This window comes from Cotesia typhae, unplaced genomic scaffold (genome assembly GCF_013202065.1).
Source record: "Cotesia typhae breed Kobodo isofemale line unplaced genomic scaffold, CoteBio_Ctyphae contig_48, whole genome shotgun sequence".
Taxonomy (NCBI): domain Eukaryota; kingdom Metazoa; phylum Arthropoda; class Insecta; order Hymenoptera; family Braconidae; genus Cotesia; species Cotesia typhae.
In genome coordinates, this window is record NW_027423756.1 from 8,613,367 (window position 1) to 8,640,365 (window position 26,999).

The 26,999-nt window shown below is 29.1% G+C and overlaps 1 protein-coding gene across 3 annotated transcripts in view; it reads right to left on the reverse strand.

Moving 5' to 3' along the window:
- Positions 1–26,999, reverse strand: part of LOC141529389 (opioid-binding protein/cell adhesion molecule homolog) — an 88,928-nt gene that overhangs the window by 8,452 nt on the left and 53,477 nt on the right. For 2 of the 3 annotated variants that reach the window (XM_074245891.1, XM_074245890.1), the window contains exons 2-6: positions 19,943–20,040; positions 8,236–8,443; positions 7,933–8,091; positions 5,042–5,173; positions 3,880–4,017 (exon numbers count right to left, since the gene is read on the reverse strand). In XM_074245891.1, the coding sequence (XP_074101992.1) occupies positions 3,880–4,017; positions 5,042–5,173; positions 7,933–8,091; positions 8,236–8,443; positions 19,943–20,040 (735 nt within the window). The remainder of the gene's footprint in view (positions 1–3,879; positions 4,018–5,041; positions 5,174–7,932; positions 8,092–8,235; positions 8,444–19,942; positions 20,041–26,999) is intronic. The other variant, XM_074245892.1, reaches the window with a different exon arrangement.

The following is a 26,999-nucleotide window of genomic DNA, read 5'->3' on the forward strand; positions in this document are numbered from 1 at the left end:
TGTTTAAAGTAAGAAAAATTAAACGAAAAAATTCTACTTATAGTACAATTTTTTTATAGTAAATATTAAGTAAAAAAAAAGTAAATAAAAATTAATGAAAAAATTGTTACAAAAAAAAAAAATTGACTTTAATCACCTCATGTCAGCATAACTCGTGTACAAATAACTCGGTATAAATCGACCGGATCATATCTTAAATATTTAATATTAAAGTTTAGTAACAAAATATGGTTGACAGTAATATTTTATTTCTCTCTAGTTGTTCAGTTATGTACTTTAGTTTTTTATAAGTTAAGAGAAAATTGTGATGTATTTTTAAGTTTACTCATGTTTTCTAAAATATTTCGACAGACTTTCACCAAGACGTTATAAAACTTAAAATTCGGAAATTTATGACAGTCTAACTCAAGTAATTCCTATTGTAAAATAATCCCTTTAATGACTGAGACTAACCTTCGACACAAACGGTCAAAATTTTATAACCCATCTGTTTATCAGATGTTTACCAGACTATTTTCCAACTTAGCAAACCTTCCCACGCTTCGTTTAAACAACCCTGCGTTAAATAAATAATACCCTTTCCAGGATCCTCTCGTTTAGCAACAATTCCCCAACCCTAGTTATTTTCCACCAACCAAAAACCAAAATACCCTTCCCAAAATTGCACTCTCTGACTGACGATAGTTGGACGAAAAATCGAGTAAGACAGTTACCTTTGAACAAGCTCGCCGAGCGCTTCAGTTACCAGTTACCATTGAACACGCTCGCCGAGCGCTTTGCTTACTGACAAACCCATGACCAAGCTCGCCGAGCATCTTATACCTGACCTTTACCGACTTATGTACCTATTAAGTGAATGTAAAGGAACCGTCAGTAATCAATAAAACAAAACCATAAAACGAAATATTTGTGATCTTTTAATTAAAATTACAAAATTCTTGTCAAGTTAATACCATATTAATCTGCAAGAAAACACTAGTAATCCATGAAATATACTTTATTTTTATTTCACTACTTTTTCTGAAGTACTTGATAATTTTTTTGTAAAAAAAAAAAAAAAAAAATCAGAGGATAATAACCTGAAAAATATATCCTTTGCTTTTACTTTAAAAGAAAAATTTAGCGCCGTGCAGTGAGTAGTTAGTTGGAGAGAACGATATAATTAAGATTTTCCCAATGTTAAATGACCGGTGATGTAATTAGAGCTACACGGTCTTTAATACATACTCACTTAGAAGTTCATTGTGCGAAAATTGAAAGTCAATTAAAAGAAGTCTAACGATTGGATGAAATTGATAGGATAACTTATAAAAGCTCCGAAGTGAAATTATAAAGTCTAAGAAAAGCATAAAGTTTAATTGAAATAATAATTTTAGAGGCAGTGAATAAATATAGAAAACAATATGTGGAAGAATAGATATATATGAAAAGTTTAACAGAAGAAAACGAAAGAGTTTCAACAGAAAAATGCATTTATGTAGTGGCGGTTGAATTCTGGTGAGCGGAAGAAAAACTTTCATCGGCTTAGAGTTTGAAAAGAAGATGAAAAAGTTTAACGACGTTGAACTACGATCTAAACACGGTCTCTGTCGTCGCATCAGGTTGACTAGGTTTTCCCAAGAATACGACTGGTGCTCCTCTCAGCTTCTATACGCTACAGAAAACTCTTTCCAAAGAAATTATACGTATATATTTTTCAAGTAAGTAAGTTTTCGCCATAAGTTACTCTCTTACATTCACTTATTCATTTCGAAATATCTTAAATTCTCTTTTCTATTTATACATCTTAAAATATAATACCCTTTGCCTTCTAACTCAATTATTTTCATCCATCACTCTGCTATTCATTTATTATTATTATTATTGTTATTATTATTAATATTATTATTACTATTCCAACTCATTAATTATATATTTACATTTAATTTATCTCACCTGCTTTGCATAAGCAAAGGAAAAGTTATTTCCATAAATTGAGAATAATTTTTGAATTTAAATTAATTTTGTCATTTTTTAATTTTAATTTTTATTGCAATTGTAATTGTAATATTTATTAATTTATTGTTATGATTATACAACAAAAGCATTGTTAAATCGAGTCGCAATAACAACGTCAGACTTGGTAGATACAATCCACATTCAGAATGCATTTTTCCCGGATAGGAAAAAGAGCCGAGTCTCATGTTGAGCAAAAAAGTTGACCCGTAATTCTTGGGATGTTCAGTTCTATACTGAGTAAAAGTAGTCGAGATCCCTGGCATAGAATGAGACAAAAAAAGTGTTGTAAAAGATAAAGATAAAGAGTCTTGGAGGAAGTCAGCAAGAGGGGCAAGAGGAAAACAAGGATTCCGGGCAGGAGGCACATGCGCCCGACAGGCGTCACACCGACTTTACTTTTTTGTCATCAAAATGAAATTAACGTTTCGCACCGTATTATTTCCACTTTTATACCTCAGCAAGACGTAGATTATAAAATCTAGTTTACAAACTTTTATTATACTATTTTTTAATGTTTCCCTCTAGTCATGATAAACTCCGCCAGATATTTATCTACAATATACGTCATCATATTTATCATCTAATCTCGGTTTAATTAAACCCACTTAACTGTGACTCTATTTATTATTTAGATTTATCTAAATTACATTTTAATCATTTCTAAGCTAATTGAATAATATTTTTCATTATTCTCGGATTTTTCAATTTAATCATTAACTTATTTTTTAGTTTAAAAGTTTTTCATTCAAAATTTTTTAGCTTCAAAGTCAAAGTAAAGTATGCGCCCAAATATTCATGACTTTCATTTAAATTTAAACTGTATTTACCTCAAAACTTATTCTCCCTTGAAATTGATTTTTCTTTTGTCTAATATCAAGCCGCTCTTTTTATACTTGGTTTAAAACAATTTTTATGAACATTGCTATAAATAAAAAAAGGCAGCGTGAAGAATTTTACGATAAGAATTGTATTACATTTTTAACTTCAATCTTCTGAAGAGAAGTTACAATGCACACGGTGAGAACAAATTTTTTGCTTATGTTGGCTCATAACCGCGTGTGGCGTAATAATTTCATAGTAAAAAAATACATCAAAAAATTTTTTACAGCATTTTAAAGAACAATAAATAATGTTTTATCGCATTACATACGTCATGAGGGCGTATAATAGTTACCACCTTTATGGCTCCAGAGAACCGTAAGGGCTGATAAATTTTACCTTACTGACCAATGTTATTTTGCTCGGAAAAGCAAATAAAAAATTTTCTTTTAATGTCTTTTTTCGTTAATTAAGAAAAGATAAAAATTTGAATATTTAAAAATTTTTTAGTCACATAAAACTATCATTAACAAATTTAGACATTAAAAACTAATATTATCCATAAGTAAAAGAGGAAAAAAAGGTAAAACAAATTAGTTAACTAAATTGACTGAATTTAACAGTATTCAGCAAGAATACAAATTAAGTGGAGGTGCACAAAACCCCTAAACTGAAAACTTTGTGTTGCCTTAATGAACTAAATACATGTAACTAACGAATACGCATCAACTGACGCTCGGACACAAAAGTTCCTGTTAAAGAGACAAACACATATCCCTGGCAGTGGGTGGATCCGCAAACGCACATTGCAGGATAAGTCAGTCGCATTAACAGAGCGTTGATTTATTAATCTGCATAGGACACAGTGTTGATGGGGTTCCTCTATCTACTCTTGACGCACCGACGTGCAAACCCTAATTTACCACGATAGTATGACTAAATTTAGCGCACGCTACTACCATGGCTGTGATAAACTTACAAATATCTGACAGTCATGGATATTAAGTTATGTCATAATCAATCATTTAGGTACCAATCAATAAAATTATAACGGATATTTACCATTTGATATAACCGAATCATTCTCACGAGTCCAATAATTAATAGCCTTAGGATATGCCTCGGAGTCGCATTCAAGTGTCATGTCCTGTCCTTCTTGCGCTCCTACCAACTGATTTTGTATCATTATCATCGGTGGAACTGCAACATTAATACAAATAAATCAACAGCTGAACAATGCTCCCTTTTGTTCTACTGAGATTAAACCCATCCTCTCTCGCTCAACCTCATTTTCTCAGTTTGTGTACATGCAACAGATATGACGTAATACATATAAGATAAATACTCAGAGGGAGATTGTCCTAGGTTGTTCAGGAAATAATTGGGAGAAATAGGACAGTCCAAAATTTCAGTAAATACGAAATCAGTAATTTAAAGTAATTGAAATTTGACTTTTTTTTCAAAAATATATTATACAATGAAATTAGAAGAATAACCGAAGTTGTTTTAGAGCCAGAAAAATTTTTATTAAAACATTAAAATTAATTTTAATAGATTGAAAAAAATTTTTTTATTAATCTAAAATGTCTAATTTGCAGAAAATTTTTTAACGGCAATTGAAAATTTATCTTATTGTCTTAAAACATAAGTGAAAAGTAAGAGATTTAGTGAAGCCAAGATAAAAAAGTGTACTTTTTGTCGGAGATTTCCGTTTTTACCCTCTATATGTATATATAACCGTAGCACTACTATTGGCATTTGAACAATAATTTAACTTCTTTCTCAGATGAACCGGAAACTGAAGACAGAAACCCGTGGGACGCAAAAGAGACGAATGAGCGGATAAAAACTCTGACAGTATATTTGGCGTAAGAGGGGAAAAAAGTAAGTAAAAAGATAGGTATATCTATAAATACAAACAGAAAAATAGGTTTTACCGTCAATGTCTCTCTAGAGAGCCGTTCTGGGATTCTTAATATTAGTAACAGTCAACTGTCGGACTAACAACCTATTTTCTCCTCCTTTATATCTTTTTTACTTTATTACCATTGCCATTATTATTATTACTTTATTATCACTATATATCTTGGTGACGTGAAACACACGCCTATAGGTGTACAGGAGGAGTATAGGGGTTCATTGATGTTCGATGACCGCAAATGACAATTAAAGCTCTCGTTTATGTTATTAAGTTCAGACAGATATGTCAATACAGACTACTCACAATGAACGATGAGCATTATTCTCTTGCTGACACTCGGTGGTACCCCATTGGAGGCGATGCACAGATATGCTCCCATGTGAAGTCGATTTACCCTCGTTATGTTCAATGTTGATCCATTAATACTCGATACAGCTGTTGAACATTGTTAATATTCATCATTCTTTATTATCGAATGACACCAGTTATTCATTTCATTTATCATGCTTATTAAATTAATATTAAATATTTTATTTATGTATTAAATAGTTTTGATATTTAGTTAAATTAATTTTAAACTTATTCGTTAGTCTAAAAATTATAGTTGACATTTAATTTAAAAATAAATTTTTTTGTAAAAAGAATTTTTATTTAAATAATTTTTTTCATAAATAACTTGTACAACTTTAAAATGTTTTTATGCTATTTATCAAATTAATATATATTAATTGCTATTTATCAAATGAATATATATATTCTCTAATTTAATTTCAAATCTTGATATAAACTAACCCCATTAAAATGATAAATATTCAATAGCAAACTGTTGACATCCCGAGTACAGTGAAACATTTAACAAAGACCACATGTTTTTTGTGCCTATTGTACTCTATTCACATTACCTCTCAACTTCTCCGTGACTGTTATAGCACTAGTATAAAAACTATTTAATCTAAGCACTAACTTTCAGCAGACCCACATATATAGTATTTTCGAGTCTGCTAGTAATTAAAATACTAAAGTTTATTTAATGAAAAAACTAAATCACGACAAGAAAATTATTAAAGTAAACTTATTATTCTTTCAAGAAAAAAAAAATGAATCTTTCGATAAGAAATAACCACACTAACCTAATAAATTCATTATCAAGCATTAAGGGATTATTTACTTAAATGATAAAGAAGGATAGTTTTTTTTGTTTTCTACCGCGCAAAGAAGTTGCATGAGAATTTAATCGGTAAAATGAATCACATATACATGGAGAGTGATCTCTGTTGGGTTATCTGATGGCAACTCATAGCCCCGCAACACGATAATTGAGTTGAGTGTGTGTATCGCGATAGCGTGCTTAACTACCATGAAGTTTTGTAACTGCGTTCAGAGACCCTGTTGCTGATTGATTCGCACCTTTGTCGTCACTTCTTTAACACAAAAACTTCCTATGAAATATACACTAGCAAGCTAACTAACAGCTTCTCACTTTCATATTTATCGATAGAGCAAATTCCTCCGACATAAATTAATAGCTTGTTATTATATTTAACGGTAGCACGCTACTATTCTTTTGAGTTTTATTTGAAGAACACCACCGTTTTCATCATAATTATCATTATCATTACCATTGTGATTATTTATTGTCAATTGAATTCTCTAGATCACGATAGTCCTCAGTCACGACTTGCTAGATGCAAACTTTCTGAGTTGCAAAATGTAATTTATCATTAATGTGTCGCGTGATAGTTTCCCTCTTAGTCTATCTGTCTGTCTGTCTATCTGTCTCTGTGAAGAGACGTGATGTATGTGGCTTACCATCAAACACGACCACAACATAATTTTATTTTCCTTTCCCACTTGTTTGGGTATGACCACATTTATTATCCGGGATATTACATACGGAGCATCATTCAATGTCACATTATTTTTACGCATCCTATTAATTTAAACGTTCCCTAAATTTTTTATCATTATTGTATTTTAAAAAAATACAATAATAAACTCTTAATAAGATTTAGTCAATTAGGAGCAGGGTTTAGTTTAAGTACTGACGCAAATGGCACATACTATCGAATGAGAGTCTCGTGATTTTTAGGAGCAAAGTTCAACCAGGAGCAGAATAGAAGCTAAAGCGACACAGAAGCCCCTTTTGTTGAACGTAGATGAGAATGAAGAGGTACAATTACCCTAGGCTTCGATGACTCCAGAGTAGCTCTTAAGCAACAAGTTGCTAAGTTGCTCTAGATGACTGCTATATAATATTTAATAGTATAGACTCTTACCTCGATTGAGTGAATTTGATAATTCGATAATATTAAAAGGCTCGAACGTCTTACACTGATACGCCGGGTCGATTGGTTCAAGTTTCGCTAACTTTTTTTAGTTTTTAGTTTTTAGTTTAAGTCGGTGTTGATGATAAGCACGGCGAATCAGTTCGTGCTTCGGTAAATTCGTGATTCTTGTTAAAGCTCAACTCGCTACTCGCTAAGTGGACTTCCTCTTACTGCTTTGCTGATGTTACTTTTGCTGACTGAGATTCTCTTAGTTGTAATCTTTGGCTTTACTAACAGTCGGGAACCAAAGTTACTTTGATAACTTTGGGATCGTTAAATAATAGAAATTGGTATATTGCCAACCTCAATAAGCAATCGTTATTAAAACTATAGTAATGATAATAATAATAATAACTATAATAATGATCGAAGGACTTCTTACTATTATTACGGATAAATAAAATTTTAATTTTCATTTAGTAAAGAATTTTTTGTAATTTTAAATATGTAAATATTTTTTATATTAAGTATCTATTTGCCATAATAAACTTGAGCGTAAAATTGAAGAAATAAAAATATATATGATTAATTAAAAAAATGATATGAACTCTTATGAAAGGAAATTATAAAAAGCTTTTAACTAAATTATTATTGTTAATAATTAAAAATACTTTTAATGAATTATTTTAAAAATTGGATGGATTTACATTAATTTGTTACAATTGAAGTAACGATTATAATCCTTCGACAACATAATTGTATTTAAGCTTTTATAATTCCAAACTCAACTGTATAAATATTTATGTTATTATAAATATTATTTTAATTAAAATAGATCATTAATAGCAAATGTGAATCATGATATTCGTGAATAAAACATGCAATTAATATAATAGTGAATAATAAATACATAACGTGTTTAATTACCTTCGTCATTCACCCCTAAAGCAATAGCCTCACCGGATTCTCGTTTCCATGTGATATTTGGTTGCGGTGATCCAGAAGCAGCACAACGTAATGTTACATTACTGCCCTCTCTTACAACCATATCTGTGCTTGTTGGATAGTCCAGGATATCCGGAGGCACTGATTATTAAATATAAATTTATATTTATTATTATCATTATTATTATTATTATTATTGTTGTTGTTATTGTTATTATAATTTTCTGCAGATAAACGTTGAAACAAAGTAGACTAATAAATGTATAGAACCCCCAATAGACATACCTACAACTTTGAGTTGGCCAACTTGGCTAATCATTGGATCGGTATTTATTTGACACATGTAATCGCCTTGATCGCTTTCACGAACGTCTCGTATGTGCAAGTACCATATCCTATGATCACTATGTGTGACTGCAATTCTGTGGTTCTTGGTAATAACGTGAATGGCAATCGTTAGTATTGTCTGTGTATTTACTTGAAGCCATGCCACCTGCAAATTATGCAATAAGCTTTAATTCACTCGACTAACAGTAAGTGGAAATTTCAGTATCGTAAATAACACTTATTACATCTCAATCATTTATCATATCTAAAGGTATCATAATCGTAATGTGTGATGTTAATTCTCAAAGGAATGATTGAATTGCTTTACAATCTGTGTCACTGAATTCAAGTTAACTATTCGGTAAAGCTCAAATTATAACTTGAAGTCTCTTATATCAATTTAAAATAATTACAATAACTACGCAACTCTTTCCATCAATATGTATGATTTGTCATAAATATACTTCTAAATAAACAGTAACAATATTGGTTCAAAGCCGTCACGCGTTGATGTACTCTGTGGTATAACATATTGTATAATATATTGAAATAATGTTGGAGATGACATTGTGTTCAGTGGTTACTGCTATAATATTATCGTTACAACTAAATTTATATTTAATTTCCTTTGAGTTCCTAGCCAATGTATTATTTAATGGATACATATTAGGTTTGAGTTTCAGTAAAATAGTAGCTAATAGTCTGTATTATGCACGTAATGTACGCAACTGAATTAGTTATACTGTCTATATTCGTTATCTAGAGAAAACAGTGATAACTACATAAGTAAAGTCCCATAAAAAAATTCTTTGACATTTCCATGTGTTTTAAAATTTCCATATGTGGTCTGATATAAAAATTGGATATAACAAGCCGTATATATGTCCTAATGTGACTTAATATAGTCATATACGACCAGACCCGGCCATATTAGTACAATTTTTAATAGGGTAAAAGTTGTCCTTTCGGGTGTGTGTTGTGTAGTATAAACACGGCAATAAAGAGGTGATAGCTAATGGCTGTCCCAGCAAAGGGAAGGCCATTTTCAAGCAATATTGAACAGTGTACATGTGCAGATGTTTACTTCGCATAAACTGATAGTTGTACTTGGTTTTATTGTCATTTTAATTTTTAACTTTCGGCGAAGAAAATTTAAAATTTTCCACTAAAGGGAAGTTATTGATTTCGATCCGATTTTCAAATGCCGAGTTTTCATCGAAAAACTCAAAATATAAAAAATATGCTTTAAGCTTTTCAAGCTCAAATATTAATCGAGAAACGCATTTTAAGGCGCTCCAAATTCAAACTTAGTGAAAAGTTCATAGGATTGGCCTGCGCGGTCAACCGATTTCTAGATTTTTTAATAAAGTACCTAGTTTGAAAATAAAAAAAAAAAAGTATGAATCACAAGAAGTCCATAACGAAGAAAAAATACCTTTCCAGGAATTAATGAAGAAAAATGTTGAGGTTATACTGACGGGTTGTTAATAATGTATTACTTTTTTGATCCTCTTCTAAAAAGTTGATGGCCGGATGTCGTATCGTTTTACGTCACTTCTGTGACTATTTTATTCGGTTGTTGATTTGTCGACTGAGATAGTGGCGGGATTTTTAAAAGAATGAAGGCGAGCGAAGCGAGCGTGTTAAGTCTAGTGTACTAAAATTTTAATTAGCCATTATCGGCTAAATTTCCGTGCTAAGTGCTAATTATTTTTATCAATCTCGGAGATTGTTATTTCATAAAAAAATAACCTTAAAAAATAAAAAATACCAGTAATTAATGTACTCATGTTTTTATTAAAAGTTTAAAAATTTTTTGTGTTTATTTTCGGTTATAAAGTTTGCCTATTAGCAATGATTAATTTGTCAATAGCTTTGAAGCATTATAAAATGTTATCTCCGAGTATTTTAATAATTGATCATTTTGTAATCCTTTAAAATACACTAATCTTTTTGAGTTTTAATTTACTAATAAGTCTCAAATGATAATAAATTAAAATTATAGCGTTCAATCATAAACTATATGTGCTTCTAGAACTGAAAATATTCATCAAAGTGAATTGTATAAACGAAAGTTAATTATCTGCGGTTGAAATAAACTATTTCAACATTCAAAAAGCTTACACGAGTCTTATGAACAAATATATACTCAGTAAAAGAGGATTGTAATTCTAATGGAGCTTACAAAACGCTCAAGCAAATAAGTGCTAATAGTATGAACAAACATTGGAAAGTGAACAGTATATATTGTACAAAATTAACTTAGATGGAATAAATAACGATATCATTTTTTGTCTTGCGGAAAAATTAAATTATTTTATTGTCTATTGAAAATAAGTCATTCAGTTTTTCTTATATAATTTGCAACTATACGGTATAGGTGTAAAGTATTGTGTCGCAATAAATAATAAATGATAAATAAAACCGAGTACTAAAGTACAGTGTCATAATGTGTTATACACTACGTAGTATTACCGGCGTTATAAAAAACATACATATATACCCTTTTTTTACACTCTTGAAATTATGTAGCACATTATTCTTTTCAGCTCATACTCATATTTTTCTTGAAACGAAAAAAAAGTTAAAATGAAGGAGAGAGAGAGAGAGTGAAGAAAAAGATAAGTAAATAAAAGTAAAGAAAAATGAAAACGTATTTTGTTGATAGCCGTAATATATATGTATAAAGCTGATGTTGCAGACATTATTACTGTTAATATTATTTTGTTACTTTATACAGATACTATAAAAGCGGAAATTTGAAAAAAAGTATACATGCAGTCCTATATAATCCAAAGCAATTCCCCCGGATACCATAACTCTGTACTCTGGATTTCCGATACTTTCATTTTGTTACACCGAGTAATAATACGAATTTTATCGAGTTGCGTGACCGTGTCGCACTGGCAAGCAGCTGAAAATTCAATTGACGATCAAAAGCTTGTAACAATAAAATAAAATAAAATCATAATATTGTTACTATTTCATAATAGCGAAAATTCGTTCGAAGTTCCTCGATATCCGGAGTGTCAATGACTTTTTATTGATTATTGGTTGTTGACTGTGTTTGTTATAATATAATATAATATACCATAAGCTATTCAATCTGTAGGTGAACAGTACGAAGAGTTATGATCGATACATTGAGCAATTTTTATTCGGTTGAATTAAACATTTTTTTATTATTATTAAATTCTGTAACTTACTGACGTACAAACAACTTTTTTTTTTTTTTTTTTTTTTTTTTCCAGATATTTAGTGCATTGTCTAGCAGATTAATTGATCAGTTACACAAAAAGAAAATTATGGGAACTGTTTTCCTAATTTAATAAAATTTTTTCCGGTAGCATTATAAAAATTTCCAGAATTTCCTTTCCGTGCATTAGCAAGTAAATAATGGGACCGGTATTAAGGATTGACATCCACTTTGACAACTTTGGAATCAATGAAAGCTCGAATTATTGTGTAATATATATAATTATTAGTAATTAACAGCATATTAATACTTCGGTGGTTTTGTACCATCAGCTTTGTTTTTGATCGGTCTTCTATTATATCATTTATTAGTACTTAATGTATAGTATTGTTATGAATGTGAGTGAGTAAAAATTAATTAATTACTTCCGTTTAATATTACATAAATGTTGAAAACAAGAATCATTTTTTCAGCAAGTTAAATTTTACTTTGAAATTTCACGGAGCTTTTTAATTGAATTGAATTGAATTTGTGCTTTGTTTACCGGGTTGCTCAGCTGTTCGCCATTGCCCTCGAAGCCTACGAAGGGCAATTCCAATTCTCTAATTAACTATTGGAATCTACTATTGTTTTTGAGTTTACATCGTGGTGGGAGCCATTATGTGTGTTTTTTTAAAACACTTGGATTTGTGGTGTTGGTAAGCGAGTACCAAGCCGACAAGCTACTGCCAGCCGAGCTTTCTAATACTTGACACCAACAGCTTAATGACTATATTCTGTAGCGAAAAGATAAATAAATACTCATTTGTGTATTTGTGTTTCTATATTATGCTGAAGGAAACTCTTTGCTCTGTAAATTAGTTGTCGGACTGAGTTAACACAGTCACTCCTTCCCAAGAGTCTTTAAGGTTACTCTTTGTATCCAAAGCAATTTGCACCAAAGAAATACACTGCCTGATCAACACTCAATTATTAATATTCGTGAGAACAAAGTACAAAGATCTGTATAATTATTAGTTGATTAAATCACTAATAACTGAATGAAAAATAAGAGTGAATTTTAAAATATCTAACCAATTATTTTTCTAAAGGTGCGTTAATAATTTGTGAATTCATTTCTCTATAAAAAAAAAAATATTAAGAAATTTTCTAATATTTATAAGTACAGTTGCTGCATATTAAACCACTTAAAAAAATATACAAAGTTCTAGAATATTATTTTGATGTGAATTTTTAACTTGCAAGTTTTCAACTCTTTCTTTAGACCCAACATAGACATTAATTTCAATTATTTTTCATTCATATTTTAATGACTACGGTTATAGTGTAATTATAAATTATTATTATTATTAAATTGCGGAGTATACACGTGACTTCTTTTATTTCGGTTGAATAGTTCCCCTAAGTGATATTAATAAAAGGTCCGGCGCTTTCAAGAGGATAATTATTATAATTTAAGAGAGCAAGAGAAATAATTATCGAGCCAACAAGTATGATATGTTAATATTATAATTGACAAATAATTATCATCGAGCGTTGTCGAGTATTTGTGTTCCTACAATTAATTTAATAATCAAATGATAATAGAACGATTATAAAATCATTTACAATACTCAAATATTTTCTCGATGAATGGATAATTCAAGTATTTATTATAATTACCGCGTGAAAATTAATGATTTTATAAATTTTTAGCTTTTTAATTTAAATATTAAAAAGTTGGAAGTAAATTTTGAAATTTACATATAAAGTCTGGAAGTTTTAAAAAGAATCAATGCGCTTAAAGTCAAGCATAGAATTTTCATGTGCTTTAAGAATTTTAATTTGCATAAAAAATTTTTAACATTAGAGTAAGTATGTAATATTTTTTTTTTTTTAATTAATTTTTTTCTTCACTAAAATAGTTCTTTTGACTGAAAAAACAAAGGTGATAAATGAAGTGTTCCTGATTTAAAAACTTTAATAGTAGAATTTTAAATTATTATCACGATATTTGACAATTTTCACTGATAACTGTTTCGATAACAACTATTACTAATCTAACGAACGTAGCTACTGTTATGAGTAACATCATTAATTATTTCTTTTTAGAATTGAATCAAGAAATTAGATTAATTCGGTAAAATTAACGATTTTGCGTGAAAATAAGACATTAAGAGGTCTTTAAATTCTGTAATGTGCAATGGTACGATATTTTACACCGTGAACATTTACCGGTGTATATTCACACCAAGTCAACCGTGCTGAGCCCTTGGGGATCATTTTTGCAATGTTTTTTTTTTTTATTATTTCAGTAGAAGTGAATATAAAAATAAAATACACAAGACTGTGGTATTAAAAATAAAAACAACACGTTAAAAAGTAAGTAGATAATTTAAAGCCTGTAATTCTTCATGGAAAAGATATTTTATGTTAAAGAACGTATTAATCATAAAAAAAACGGAACTAAATTGAAAAATCAACATTTATTTGGTCCAGTAAAATTGATGAACTCATATATGACTTTATATTTTACCGCGATAGACAGAAATTAGCTGTTGGCGTTAAATTTATTTAAACAAAAACCAACGTGTCCTCATTTTGATGTAAATTAAATTGCGGTGACATAAAACCAATTTTTTTTATCAACAAAATGAAATCTACTGTATTGTTGAATGAAAATAATAATATATGACCTGGTTTTTTGGTGTGTGTCAAAAGTGATGTTAAACACCGACGCGAAGTCAGGAGGAAATAAAAAAAAAAAAAAATAGGAAAGAGGACTCGAAAAGTACGCCGAGAGTTGGCAGCTTAATTTCGAACTTTGGCTCACGATTGTATAAACCCTGGTTTTCTCTTGTGAAAAGAACCTAACCACAACGCTAGATATCTACAAATATATCTATACATTATATTATATCTATAATGTGGAAACTGACTCTAGCCGAGTAACTTTTGAGGAGGTTTTACGCTTAGTGAAAGTACGTCTGATATATTTCACGTTTGAAACGAATTAAAACTCACAAATAAATGTTTTAATTTATTTCGCATAATGTAAATATTTTATAAAATAAATATATTTTCATACTGTAAATTAATATTCTGTTTATTCAAACTGAAATGAATTTAATAAATTGAATGCTTGTCAGAAGTTTCATTCGAGGTTTAACTGTTTTATGTAATTGTTTTTGACATGTTTGTAATTAATTTTTCCGTAAAAAAAGTTTGAATATTTTATAAAAAAATCATTAAATGATTGAGAAATTTAAAAAAATTTGATTCGTCAAAAAATTATTAAATTTTTGTGAAAAATTTTTAAAGGCAATCATTAAAAAAAAAAAAAAATATTTTGAACATGCAATTTATTAATAAAAAAAGTTTCTTGCTCCGTGAAATATTGTGAATTTATTTTTAAAAATAACTTATTTAATTCTTTTAACTGCAGTAAGTGTCGGTAAAGGGTTATAGACATTACTGAATTTTCCGTTCTAGAAAATATCTCAAGGATTTAGCAGTAAAATATTCTAAAGAGAATTTTACTCTGCAGCATTTTCTGTGAGAGTAAGAGAACTAGATCGTTTCTTCGGCTGAATGGTCGTAATCGTTTACTCACAGAGTAGAGAGTACCGTTTGCCCTTCCTATAATATTCACATTTGAATGTACGATCAGACGTTATCGTGTTCGGGTAAAATTGCTTCAAAGGTTTATATACTTTAAGCTTAATCGCTTTGAATAAAAATTCAACTTTTTCTTTTAATATACTTGCTGATAAATTATTCCATTTATTATTTTATAACAACTGAAGTAAAGAACCTAAACAGTAATTATTGTTGTTATTATTATTGTTATCATCGTTATTATATATTATTGATATTGTATCATATAATAAGAGTCTTTGTTATTTCAATGTTGAGAACAGCAGAAAGGAAAATTATAAATTTAAAACATAGCTGGTCAATAGTGAATAATATTTTTTGCTTCAATATGCTTTTCTTTCAGAGCTTCAGTTCGTTTGTAAATTATTTTCTGCTTTTCATAAAACTAAAATCTTCAAAGGCTGAGTTCGACATAAATGACGATAAAATAGATACGATAAAAATGAATAATATGTTTTATTATCCACAGTGTGTTGCGCATGAGATAAAATATTAAATGAGCTGAATTTATCTCGAATGGACAAAAATAAATGTTTTCAATTTCCGTGTAACGAGTCTAATAAATCTTACGTTTACTTACGAGTACAAGTAACGAATCGCTGAATTTAATAATTCAGAATCGGTTTAATCAAAATTTAATCCACCGCTCAAAAGTAAATAGACCCAATTTATTAGTTTCTCAAACTAATAATTAACTTTAAAAAGAAACATTTATTCCAAAACTTTTACGCCAAATTTTACATTAATCAGTAAAAAAGATATTATTTTTTATCTAATAATTTAATTTTTATAAAGAAGGGAAGGGTGTTGAAACCTTATCACATATTGTCTTATCTGAGGGTCTCGTCGGAGTACCTCTGGCCTATTTGCTTCGATACCCTTTTTGACCCTTACCTACACCACTAGAGATTGAGTATCATACAAGCTGGGAGTAGAGACTGACATTAAAGGGCTCGAGTTTCAGAACTTATGTTTATCGGCTATTTCCTTTTAACTATACTTTAATCATAATTTATAAAAGTTTAAAGTTTGTGTATGTTGAAAAAGTTCACCCAGTTCTTTATTTTTATGTCACAAACCTGATTAAGGTTCGATCCTTTTTTTCTAATAGATATTAAAAACTAAAAAATTACAATCATATTTATACGCATTGAAACTCTCATCAAAAAAGTTTCCGTTCCTTTGAAAAGCTTTAATCTGCTTAGAAACTTTCTGTTTAATTAAATATTCAACAAAAAGAAAGTAAACATTTTTTAATAACATTATTCTTCTAAGATTATAAAGTCACTTTACAATCCAAATGTTAATTAGATTAATTTAAATAAATAACAAACTCGTACCTATCAATTAACTAATATGAAATTTCAGTGACCATATTTTCAGTTAATTATCATAATTAACACTATGAAAAAGGATACATTGTATAACAAGTACATTGAATCCCTTTATAGAGATTTCACGTCCCCGGGGGGCCGTTATCTTCAACTCACGGTGCATCTGCCTCAGTTATGGATAATACGCGGTAGGTATGTAAATCCCATTCTGATTAACATCCACGTATCACTGACAAAACACTACTACCAATACAAATACCACGCACTCACACATCTACGGGCAATGTATGTTTGTGTACATATGTGTGAACAAATACCCGCTCATGTGTATCTTATCTTGTGGATCTATATACACAAGTAGATATATACATATTGTTCTATAAGCCAGGATCTATATCCAGGGCAACATCACCATAACTACTCCGCGATCAGAATGTCACATCACGGAATATATATTACAGGTCGTAACACCCATCGAACGGTATTTGCATCGTACAATCATCCGAAAAGTTATATGATGTTGTACCTCAATACACAAAATCTATTGCTATTTTTAATCCACAAACAAAATAAAAAAAAATTATCTCGGCATCGTTATTGGAGCATCATTGATAAGTTCAATGAGCATCGAAGTCATTGATTTTAATTTATGCTGATGGGATTTATTTATGCTAAGTCATTTTCAATAAATCCATTATTTTTTTTTAGCCTAGTTTTGATTTTTAACAAAGCCGAGTGTTATAAAAGATTTTATTTATACGTAAACTTTGTGTATCTTTTTTTATATGAATCGTAAATTGAGAAAAGTTTATTAAAAACTTCAAAAATCGTTGACCCGTCAGGCTAACTTTGATATTTTTCTCTGTTTTGAAGCTCAGAGAGTTATACTTGACTAAAAAGTTAAAAAAAAAATTATTTGATACGCTTACGCTCATTTCATTTGGATTTGCAAACTTTTGCATGCGGTTATTCCAATAAAAAGAAAAATAAATAAATTCGTTATAAAAATTTTTGATCTACCTCAATAAATATCTTTAATTCTTGTGGTTTTAACCGATGTGAGAAAAAAAACATTTTTTTTACTGCAAAACTGGTTACATACATCAGTTACTTTGTCTCATTCTATCCTGATTGCCCTACACTTATACTCTAAATTGTATGTACAGTGAACCGGTGGTAGAATACATTAAACAAACTATTCACCCTATTTTCGCCTCACGCCTCACTCGGCCGTCAACTGTTATTTCCACGATAAAGCTATGCTAAACTTTGTTTTCACACTGGCTTTGTGAGTTAAAAAATAGTGGGTTTTATTTCGAAATGTCTTCTTGAATCGAAATCCTAAATCAACTCACTTTCTACCTCTACCGCTAGTAGCTACTCTTTGCCACCAATTCTATTCATCTGTATATAACTCAACAGTACACTATAATACTTCTTTAAGAGAACCGGTCGCTATATATATCTATAGTTATAACACTTAACTACAGTGAGAACTTTTTAGCTCTACAAATGCTTTCTCGCTTTGTATCGACAGATTTAGAATTGTAAAAAAGCTGGAAAGCTCTGTTTTTTGTTTTTCATAAAAAATTTATTTTTAAATAATAAAATGATTGAAGAATTTGTTAGAGAGTAGTAAATTGATTTTTTTAAATTTCAAATTTTGTAAAATGACTTTTTTGGGGATAAAAAATTTTTTTTAACATTTAAAAATATTTATTAAAATAAAATAACTTCTTCATCTTAAATAAATATATTTAATGCTCACCAAGTCTTGTAAAATTGAAAAAAATATTTGTTACCCTCAAGGAAAATTTCGTGATATTTATGAAAAGTCTAAGCTGCCATATTGTTTGTTTACTCTGTGTCAATTTACATAGTAGGTTCATCATTACAGAGCATCTTTGAAAAATAATTATTTAAATATTAAGAAATCTAAACACTAAAAAATTCTTCTGTGGATAAATTTATCTATTTTATAATTAAAAATTCTACACTATTAAAATATATATTTTTATTTATTATTTGATGAATAAGTTAATTATATGGAGAAGTAAAATAAAATAGAGATTAAAAGGTAGATATGAAAGTGTCAAGGAGCTTGAGCCGAGTTAAGTTTAAGATACTTGGCATGCCTTGATCTCCCAACTAACATTTAGACGATATAGTTAAGCTTAAACTGAGTACAGAACTTAAGCTATGTCTCCTTTACTGTTGGTACCTCTACTTGTCCCTCTTATATGGCTCCGCAATATGCTACTTTCATTTAAGCTCTCTGTAGACTATCACAACTCGCGAAAAGACGTCAACGACTCACTCCGTAGGAGCTTCCTTAGTGCCGAGTGTTGTGTCGAAAAGACAAAGTTATGGATACGGATAAACTTTTCGAGTGAGTAGGTACTTTTATTTTTTTCCACTGAATTTTATCGAGTATTTTATTATGAAATACAAGTTTCTACGGATTAATTTGGATATGCTTCTCTGTGGAAGCAGACAATAAAATAGACAATTGAATGGGAAATAAAAGGGTTCTGAAATCTATTAGGAATAAAAAATATATATCTCAATATCGATAAAATCTTCAATTATATCTTTTTTTTTTTTTCTTTTTTTTTATTAAATCCACAATCTAAAATCAATTTACGAGAAAACTTTTTCAATGAAATGTTTCATTTGATTGAGAGCTATCTTTTTCAGATTGGATTATTTTTATATACGAAATTAAATAACAAAAGAGTGAAATCTTGTAATAAAAAATAGTAGCTATCCTAATTATTTTTATGCTCTCTTTTATTTTATTTTATTGAAAATAAATCGCTGTCAGTTTATTATCAAAATTAAATCTTCACTTCTATGAAAAAAATTTTCCGTAATGTTTAATCGGCCTGTGAAAAAATTTCCTTACATGAATTGATATGTCTATACATAATTTTTGGTATATTAAGATAGATCAATACATATTCTTATTTAAAAATTGGCCATGTCAGGATATTTATAATATTATATAATTATTAGATCAAAGATAGTGTTGAAGATTTCCATCGGAGGGTGCATGATCGCTGAATCTTCTTCTTACAAGAAAGTTAAGTTCTAAGTTTTAAGTTCTAGAGTAAAAATCTTCTTTCTACTCTGTTAAGAAGTTTATTTGACATTAGCTTTTAGCTTAATCACCGACTAAATCAATTTTTTGTTCAATACGATATCTCTACTGACGTACACATTTGAAAAAAAGAAAAAATAATATAAAATTTATTTTTATTTTTATGCATAGCCTGATATGACCACGTCAAACCAGGTATGAAAATTGATGAATAAAATGAGCTTTTTAAATGATTCTGTTCAAAACATCAAAATACATTTAACATTTTCTCTGCTGTGATTTAATAAAATATCAAAAATGCATATTAAATTTTTTTTTATAAAAAAAGGTTTTTGCCTCGAGGCAATACACTTCACTTAGAAATTTTATCATGTATATAATAATGCAATAAACCATTACCTTGTAATTGGATAGATCGTCGACTGTACACGTCAGTACAGCTTCTCGTCCCACCGGTACTGTCACATTTGATATCGGCAATACAAAGGTCGGTACTTCTGAAACAGATTCACGTCATCAAGACCACCATAATGTAATATTGTATTAACTTACAGTACAATGTACCACATTATACATTCAACCATCATCATCATCACCATATTACATCTATTATTATTATCATATCATTATAATCATTATCGTTTTAATTATGATATCAAGTACATTGTCCAAAGTGATCTCCAGTCCACCCACATCTTCAGCATCGTCAATTTTCTATAACACTATCATCGATAAACGACACGTATATGCATAAGTTATAATATAATAATTATAATAACAAAATCCAAATTGATCTTATATTAGCATTAATAATACGTTTATATTATGCATACATCGACTCCCTATTCACAAAAGAAAATACGTGACTGAAATGAGCAACATTTTTCATATCATACTACAATCTGTGTCAGATAAAAATGTTACATTCACTTGCAAATATACCCGCATTATCCTCGTGTTCTCGTGTAATACAAATACATTTTCGCCATTCAAGTAAGTAACAAAACTCAAATAAAAGTTACATATAATTCGTATCTGTCTTTATGAATGTAAATGTTGATATAATCAACGTATTTTTATGTTAGCGACGCTTCAATCGAAATTTATTTGATCATCATAACATATAACGTCCAATTATCATCAAACTATAACACTCTCCCCAGAGTCATTACAGATGTTAGCATAGTTGACAAAACTCATTAATAAATAAATTACAAGAAATAAAATATGACAACATACTTCTTTCAGCAATTATAATACCAATATCAAAATGTTTAATTAATTATGAATATAATTCAGTCCACGTTTCTGTGAAATTTATTGATATTGAATATTATGCATAATCTCCTAGTAGAAATGAAATCAAGGCTCTGACTAAAGCCGGGCTAGTCTAACTAGATTGAAGGCTATGAAGCCAGTCTAATATCGAAACTGTGTAGCGATTAATTCTACTAGGGTGTTTTTTATAATATTTAATATTATATTAATTGGAAAATAACTTTTTTTTAATAATCAGAACCATGAAAAAACGTTTTGAATTGATCCAATATATCCATGTATAATTTTTTGAAAAAAAATAGTGTCGCAAATTTCCGCCGGAGGGTGCATGATCGCTAAATAATCTCCTTACAGGAGAATTAAGTTTAAGATATTTAGTTCTCGTATAAAAATAATTTTTTTACTATTTCTAAGGAGCTTATCTGACATCGGCTTTCAGTTTAATCAATTTATAACTACATCAATTACTTCATCAATTTTTGTTTAATACAAGATGTTAATTGATGTTCACATTTCTAAAAATAGAAATTATTTCTATATTCTTATATATAGTCTTACATGGCTGTATATGGCCAGATCAAACCGTATATGGCCATATTAGAAATGTTTTCCACCGATCTTTATTGATGAAAATCCTCTATAAGCAGGACATTCAAGTTTAGTTGTAGTTTAGTTTGTTTCGTTGTAGATGTAGTTTCTGTATAGTTCGGTAGTGCAAGTGGGATGAGGAGAAGGGTACTATAGTAAGGTTGAGAAGGATATCAGGGTGTGCACTAACCGATAAGCACTGATCCCAATTACACGTCAGGGAACAGTTTCCCAAGCTGAGCGGATCAAGGATTACTCACTCCAGTTTCAGTATTACTGCTTGTTATTTAGCACTTGATACTTGATACTAAAAGTCGATATACCAAGTATTTTTTTATTTATGGTTATATAACAATAATAATAATAATAGTAATACTAATAAATAATAACTATACAACTTAGTTTTAGATGTTATGAAATTTCTGGTGCTAAGAACCGATAAATGCAAGGTTATTGTCAGTTAATTGGCTCCTTAAAAGTACTTCCGTTTAAATTTTAATTCTGGATTAAGATGCCGTAGTTAATAATGCTGATGGGATAATTCCATAGAGAAGAGTAATAGTAGAACTAGAACGAGAATTAGTATAGGTGCAGCTAGTTGATTTGGAATAAATTTTCAGTTAAACTGTAAAGTTTAATGAAAATGTTTATGAACATTATCTAAGGTGTTGCGTTATACATCACGCATCAATACACTTTCAAACCAATGACAAACTTTACAGTATAAGCTTTTTTATGGACGTTTAATTAATTTTCAAATAATTAATTAAACTGCTAAAATGAAATGAAATATTTCTTTTTTTGGACTTTATTTAGGAGTCAATTTTTAACAACATTAGTTTGAAAATATTACTCAATTTTTAATATTCTAATCATTTAATTCATTTAATTGTAAACAATCTGAGAAAATGATTAATTAAGATGTTTGTAAATAGGCTTTGAAAGGATTTATTACACTTTATTCATTGTACATTATTTAAGATTCTGCGAATAGAAATGATTAATGGTCTCTGTGATTCAAGATTGTAAAATATTAATTACGTGTACTTTGAGTAATAAAATGAATAAAATAATTTAAGAAGGTTGTAGTTTTTGAAGTTACTAACACTAATAAGAAATTTAAGTTTCAGTAAAATATCTCTGAGAGAATTTAAATTTTTGAATGGAATGATCATGATTTAATGTAATTATTTCCTTGGAATATTTAAGGGTGCATTTAATAATTATTATTCATCGTGACTAATTGGTCATTAAATTTGAATCCGTCACAATAAAATTAACATCGATTATGAAACCATTTGAATGAATAAATACAATTACTGATCATTATAATGTATTACCATTAAGTTTAATGAAATAGTGGTCTAGTATGATATAATTCGATTGGATCTCGCTTGTTAAATGTTATCATTAAAATAGTTTCATATTACTTTTTTTTTTATCATTTAATTCTGATGAAAAGCTGGAAAATAGAACTACGAAATAAATAATGTACTTTTACGAACTTTACGTTAAATTTTTTATTTTTCATTGATATTCAAAGAAAATTGTACAAGTTTTTCATTGCCGTTAAGAACAAAAATCCAAGGAAAAGGAAAGACAGTTAAAAAAAATAGGCGAAGCTGGTTTTTTTTTATGTTTTTCCGGCAACATCTATTATCCACAGTTGGCGTATAGATTGAAGTTGAAACTGTAATTTGTTGTACAAATACTGAGCGAAAGTATAGCAAAGTTTTTTATAAATTTGTGTTAACATAATATGTGTTTTATATAACTACAAAGATGTAAATCATTCATGGCTTTCATGATTTTTTTTTTGGTTTTTATAAAATCTTTTATTAAAAAAAAGGTAAAATTTTATCTTTTTAATCAATTAATTTCGACAAATAGCAGTAAACTCATCAAAAAATTTTCTGATAAGGTTCATGAGAAATTAATCAAGACTTTTAGAGCTTAAAAAAAATTTCAGAAATTAAAAGCTTAACCTTTAGTGAGAAGATTCTGCGACTGTGCGCCCTCTGTTGGAGATTTTAAATAATACTTTTGATAGAAAAACTAAAGACGGGCATTTATAACCATATCATACCTACTAGGGGCCTACTCAGAGCATATCAAATCAGATATGGAAATAAGCTACATCATATAGACATTTCACGTCGTATCATAAAATTTTTCCACAAGAATATTAACCCAGAAAATACAATTCGATAATGATCATAATTTAAATATAATTATCGCAAATCAACAATTATGAAGAATTAGCTTTGTGGTCGGGTTGTATACAAAGTTCTAACAGTCACGCACAAGTTAAATAACAAAGGATGGTATCGAGCATTGCACGGTATCGCGATAAGTTCGTATATGTGTTGTATGATGTGTTTGTGCCACTTGGCTCGACTAACTCGATAATTCAACATGACGTTACCCACTGGGGATTGTTACAGAAGGGATCGGTGAAACTACTAGAAAGCTACCGGGGCAGCAACCCACCAACCTATTATATCTGTAACTTGAGAGTTTAACCCTCACGATCCATATTTAACAATATCATGTATATATAATGATCCATGTTGTGACAACAATAATTAATGAGCATACAGGAACCCCAAGAAATTCTAAACACGTGGTAATTGGAAGTTTTTTTTTCTGTCCCTGATTTTTGACGTTTCCTCATCCATCTCGCTCGCTTGACTTGTTCGTTTGTTTGTTTGTTTGTTTGTCTGTTTAGTTTAGTTTAGTTTAATAATAAATTAGGCAACAAGTTTAAATAAAGAAGAGGAAGAATTTTTCCTTTTCTTATCTGTGAGCTTCCGATAACGAGCGAACGTGAAACAATATTGCCGAAAAGAGTTTAGAGTTTTTAAACTTTAAGGCGCATTAAAGAGAAAAAAATGACTAAGTGTACACAGCATCTGCTTTGTATTCTATCATCGTCAAGGACCCGTGTGATTCTTTAAAATCTAAAGTAATCTTCTCAAGAGCCTGATAATTTAATCACTAGAAAGGTATTAAATTGGTTAATAGATTAAAATGATTGATGTAAGTGCTTTTATATTTGTGTTTATATATCTACTAAATTAAATAAATTTCAATTTAGTTGTTTCATTTTATTTTATAAAGTAATTGCTTTAATAAAATTCATTATTTAAATGGAATATAATCTTCTTCGTGGATTACTTTAATTTCAATGGATAGTAATTTTAATCTCACTTTCACTTAGTCCACAATTGAAAGTTATTTGTAAATAATTGAGTCTTTTGTTCAGTTGAATTTGTTTTAAAACGTGGAAAAAATATTGATAAAGTTAGATTAAAATAGAAACAGTAATTGCTCTCGCAAGTATTTAATTGTTGTCTGGCTTAAATGATCAAGCGATAAAATAGGTTTGATTTTTTTTTCACGAGCTCAAAAAAGTTAAATTAGCTGACGATTAGTTTTTATTTAAATTGAAAATTTACTCTGTAATCTAGTAAATGATAATTTTGTTCTGTGCACTGGTATATGTGCATATTAGCAGAAAAACAGAGTGAAAATAGAAGAAAAAAAAATAATAGATTATGTATCAAGTTCCTTGAACAGAAAAGCGTAATTTGAATTGGATTTGCTTTGTGAAATTTCGAGACTAAATAACACTTCCGAGTCGACATAACTACAATCTAATGAGTGTATCTCGGTTAGCAGTGCCTAGTCAGTAGCGGTAGTAAACGTGATTAATTAAACTTTTTTAAAATCTAAACCACACTCAATGAATTACAGAGAAAACTTTTAATTAATCGATAGAAGGATTAAAAAAGTATTTAATGGATTTCCTAACACGACTAATGGTTTCATTATTTCAATTATTTTTATTATCATCATTGTCAATTATAACTATTCGTAAAAATTTTCTACTTTAAATTTGCATTTAATTAAATAAACTTTCTCGAAATAAAATCGTTGAAAATTTAATGTTATAAATTTTTAAATAGCCTTACTTTGCTAACAGCGAAATGATTTATTTAAAAAGCGTCAAATATTGTTTTTATCGAATGTGATATTTATAAAAAATTACTACAATGAATAAAACGTTTCTTTATAAACAAGTTTAATATTTATAATTGTGATCACTGTTACTTTATCATTATTATTTTATAAATACAAATTAAATATTAAATTTACGAGGTTTTATACGACTTAATAATACCCACAATGAATCAATTACAGTATTACGGAATTATTGTCACGGGTGCACTCCAATCTCGGCTTATTTCCATTTTAGTCAATAGCTCCACTAGTATTTGCAGATGGAGTCTCATAAATTTCAAATGGGCTAAGTACTATGTTTACTCAAAGCCTTTCACCGCTACCGCTTCGATTCAGCCGAATGACATGTTCATGGTTTCTGGTTTGAAACTCTATTTTTTAAATAAATAGGATATTAATAATTTAAAAGAGTATCAAATTAAAGAGGATAAAATTGAATTGTAAATATTGTTTAATGCACATTAAATTGCTTATTCTCTTATTGAGATGAATAAGTTAATAACTGATGGTTACTAAGTACATCAGGTAAGCTCAATTCCAGTCTTGAAGCCCTTTGATTTGATTGACCACCTCACTTTAGAGCTTAGCTTTGTGACTGAGAGTATCGATCGTATTCCATTTTAGTGGTCTCTTTGATCAAGTCAACCGCTATACATATATTTTAGGTATACAATAAATTTTAAACTTTTTTATTCGGTAATTGTAGATAAAAATAATAAAACTAATTATTGGAAATTACCCGTAAGCGCTTTTAATGAATTAATTGTCTGGGTAATAATTTCCAATACTTTGTTTTTAAGTTATATTATATTGTTTGTAATGAGTAATTTAATATTATATTAACTATATCAGGTGATTAATTATCACGAGAGTTTGTTGTCTAAATGGTTTACTAGGGTTTCTTGGAGCAGCACACCGAGCAAGTAACATGAGACATTCTCACGTTTTCAGTAATAAGTCATAGATAATAATCAAGATGCTCTATTTACATGTTAAGTGAGGGCAACAGCTTACGTAGCTCACCGATATATCTACAGAAACACTTAGTATAAATCGATACAAATTCAATGCCCATTAGTCCATAACTTTACACTAATGCTATTAACCATTGAAAGCCCCGATAAATACGTCTAGACATACTATTGTATTGTATTGTATTTATTATTGTATTTCTTAGTTCACTTTGCTATTGAACCTTTAATTAACACAAATACAAGCGAAACCAAAAGCGCATTCAATTGTTAACGGCAGAAAAGACTGCTGCAGAGACTTAAATTTTTAAATACAAGATAATTTACATTGGCAGTTGAATTTCTTTCAATCACGATACACCGTTCGAATAGACAATTCTATAATGAAATGTAAGCCACGGTATCTGTAATTAGAGTTGCTCTAACTTTATTAACATATTCATGAGATTCAAAGATGCTAGTACTCTAAAATTGCTGTCATTTATATACATATATAAAAACTAGATAATTCAACTCTTGGTTGGATTATACATAAGACGATATGAATATTCAAATTTAACAAAAGTTTAATTTTGTCTTATTAAAGTTAATTTTAT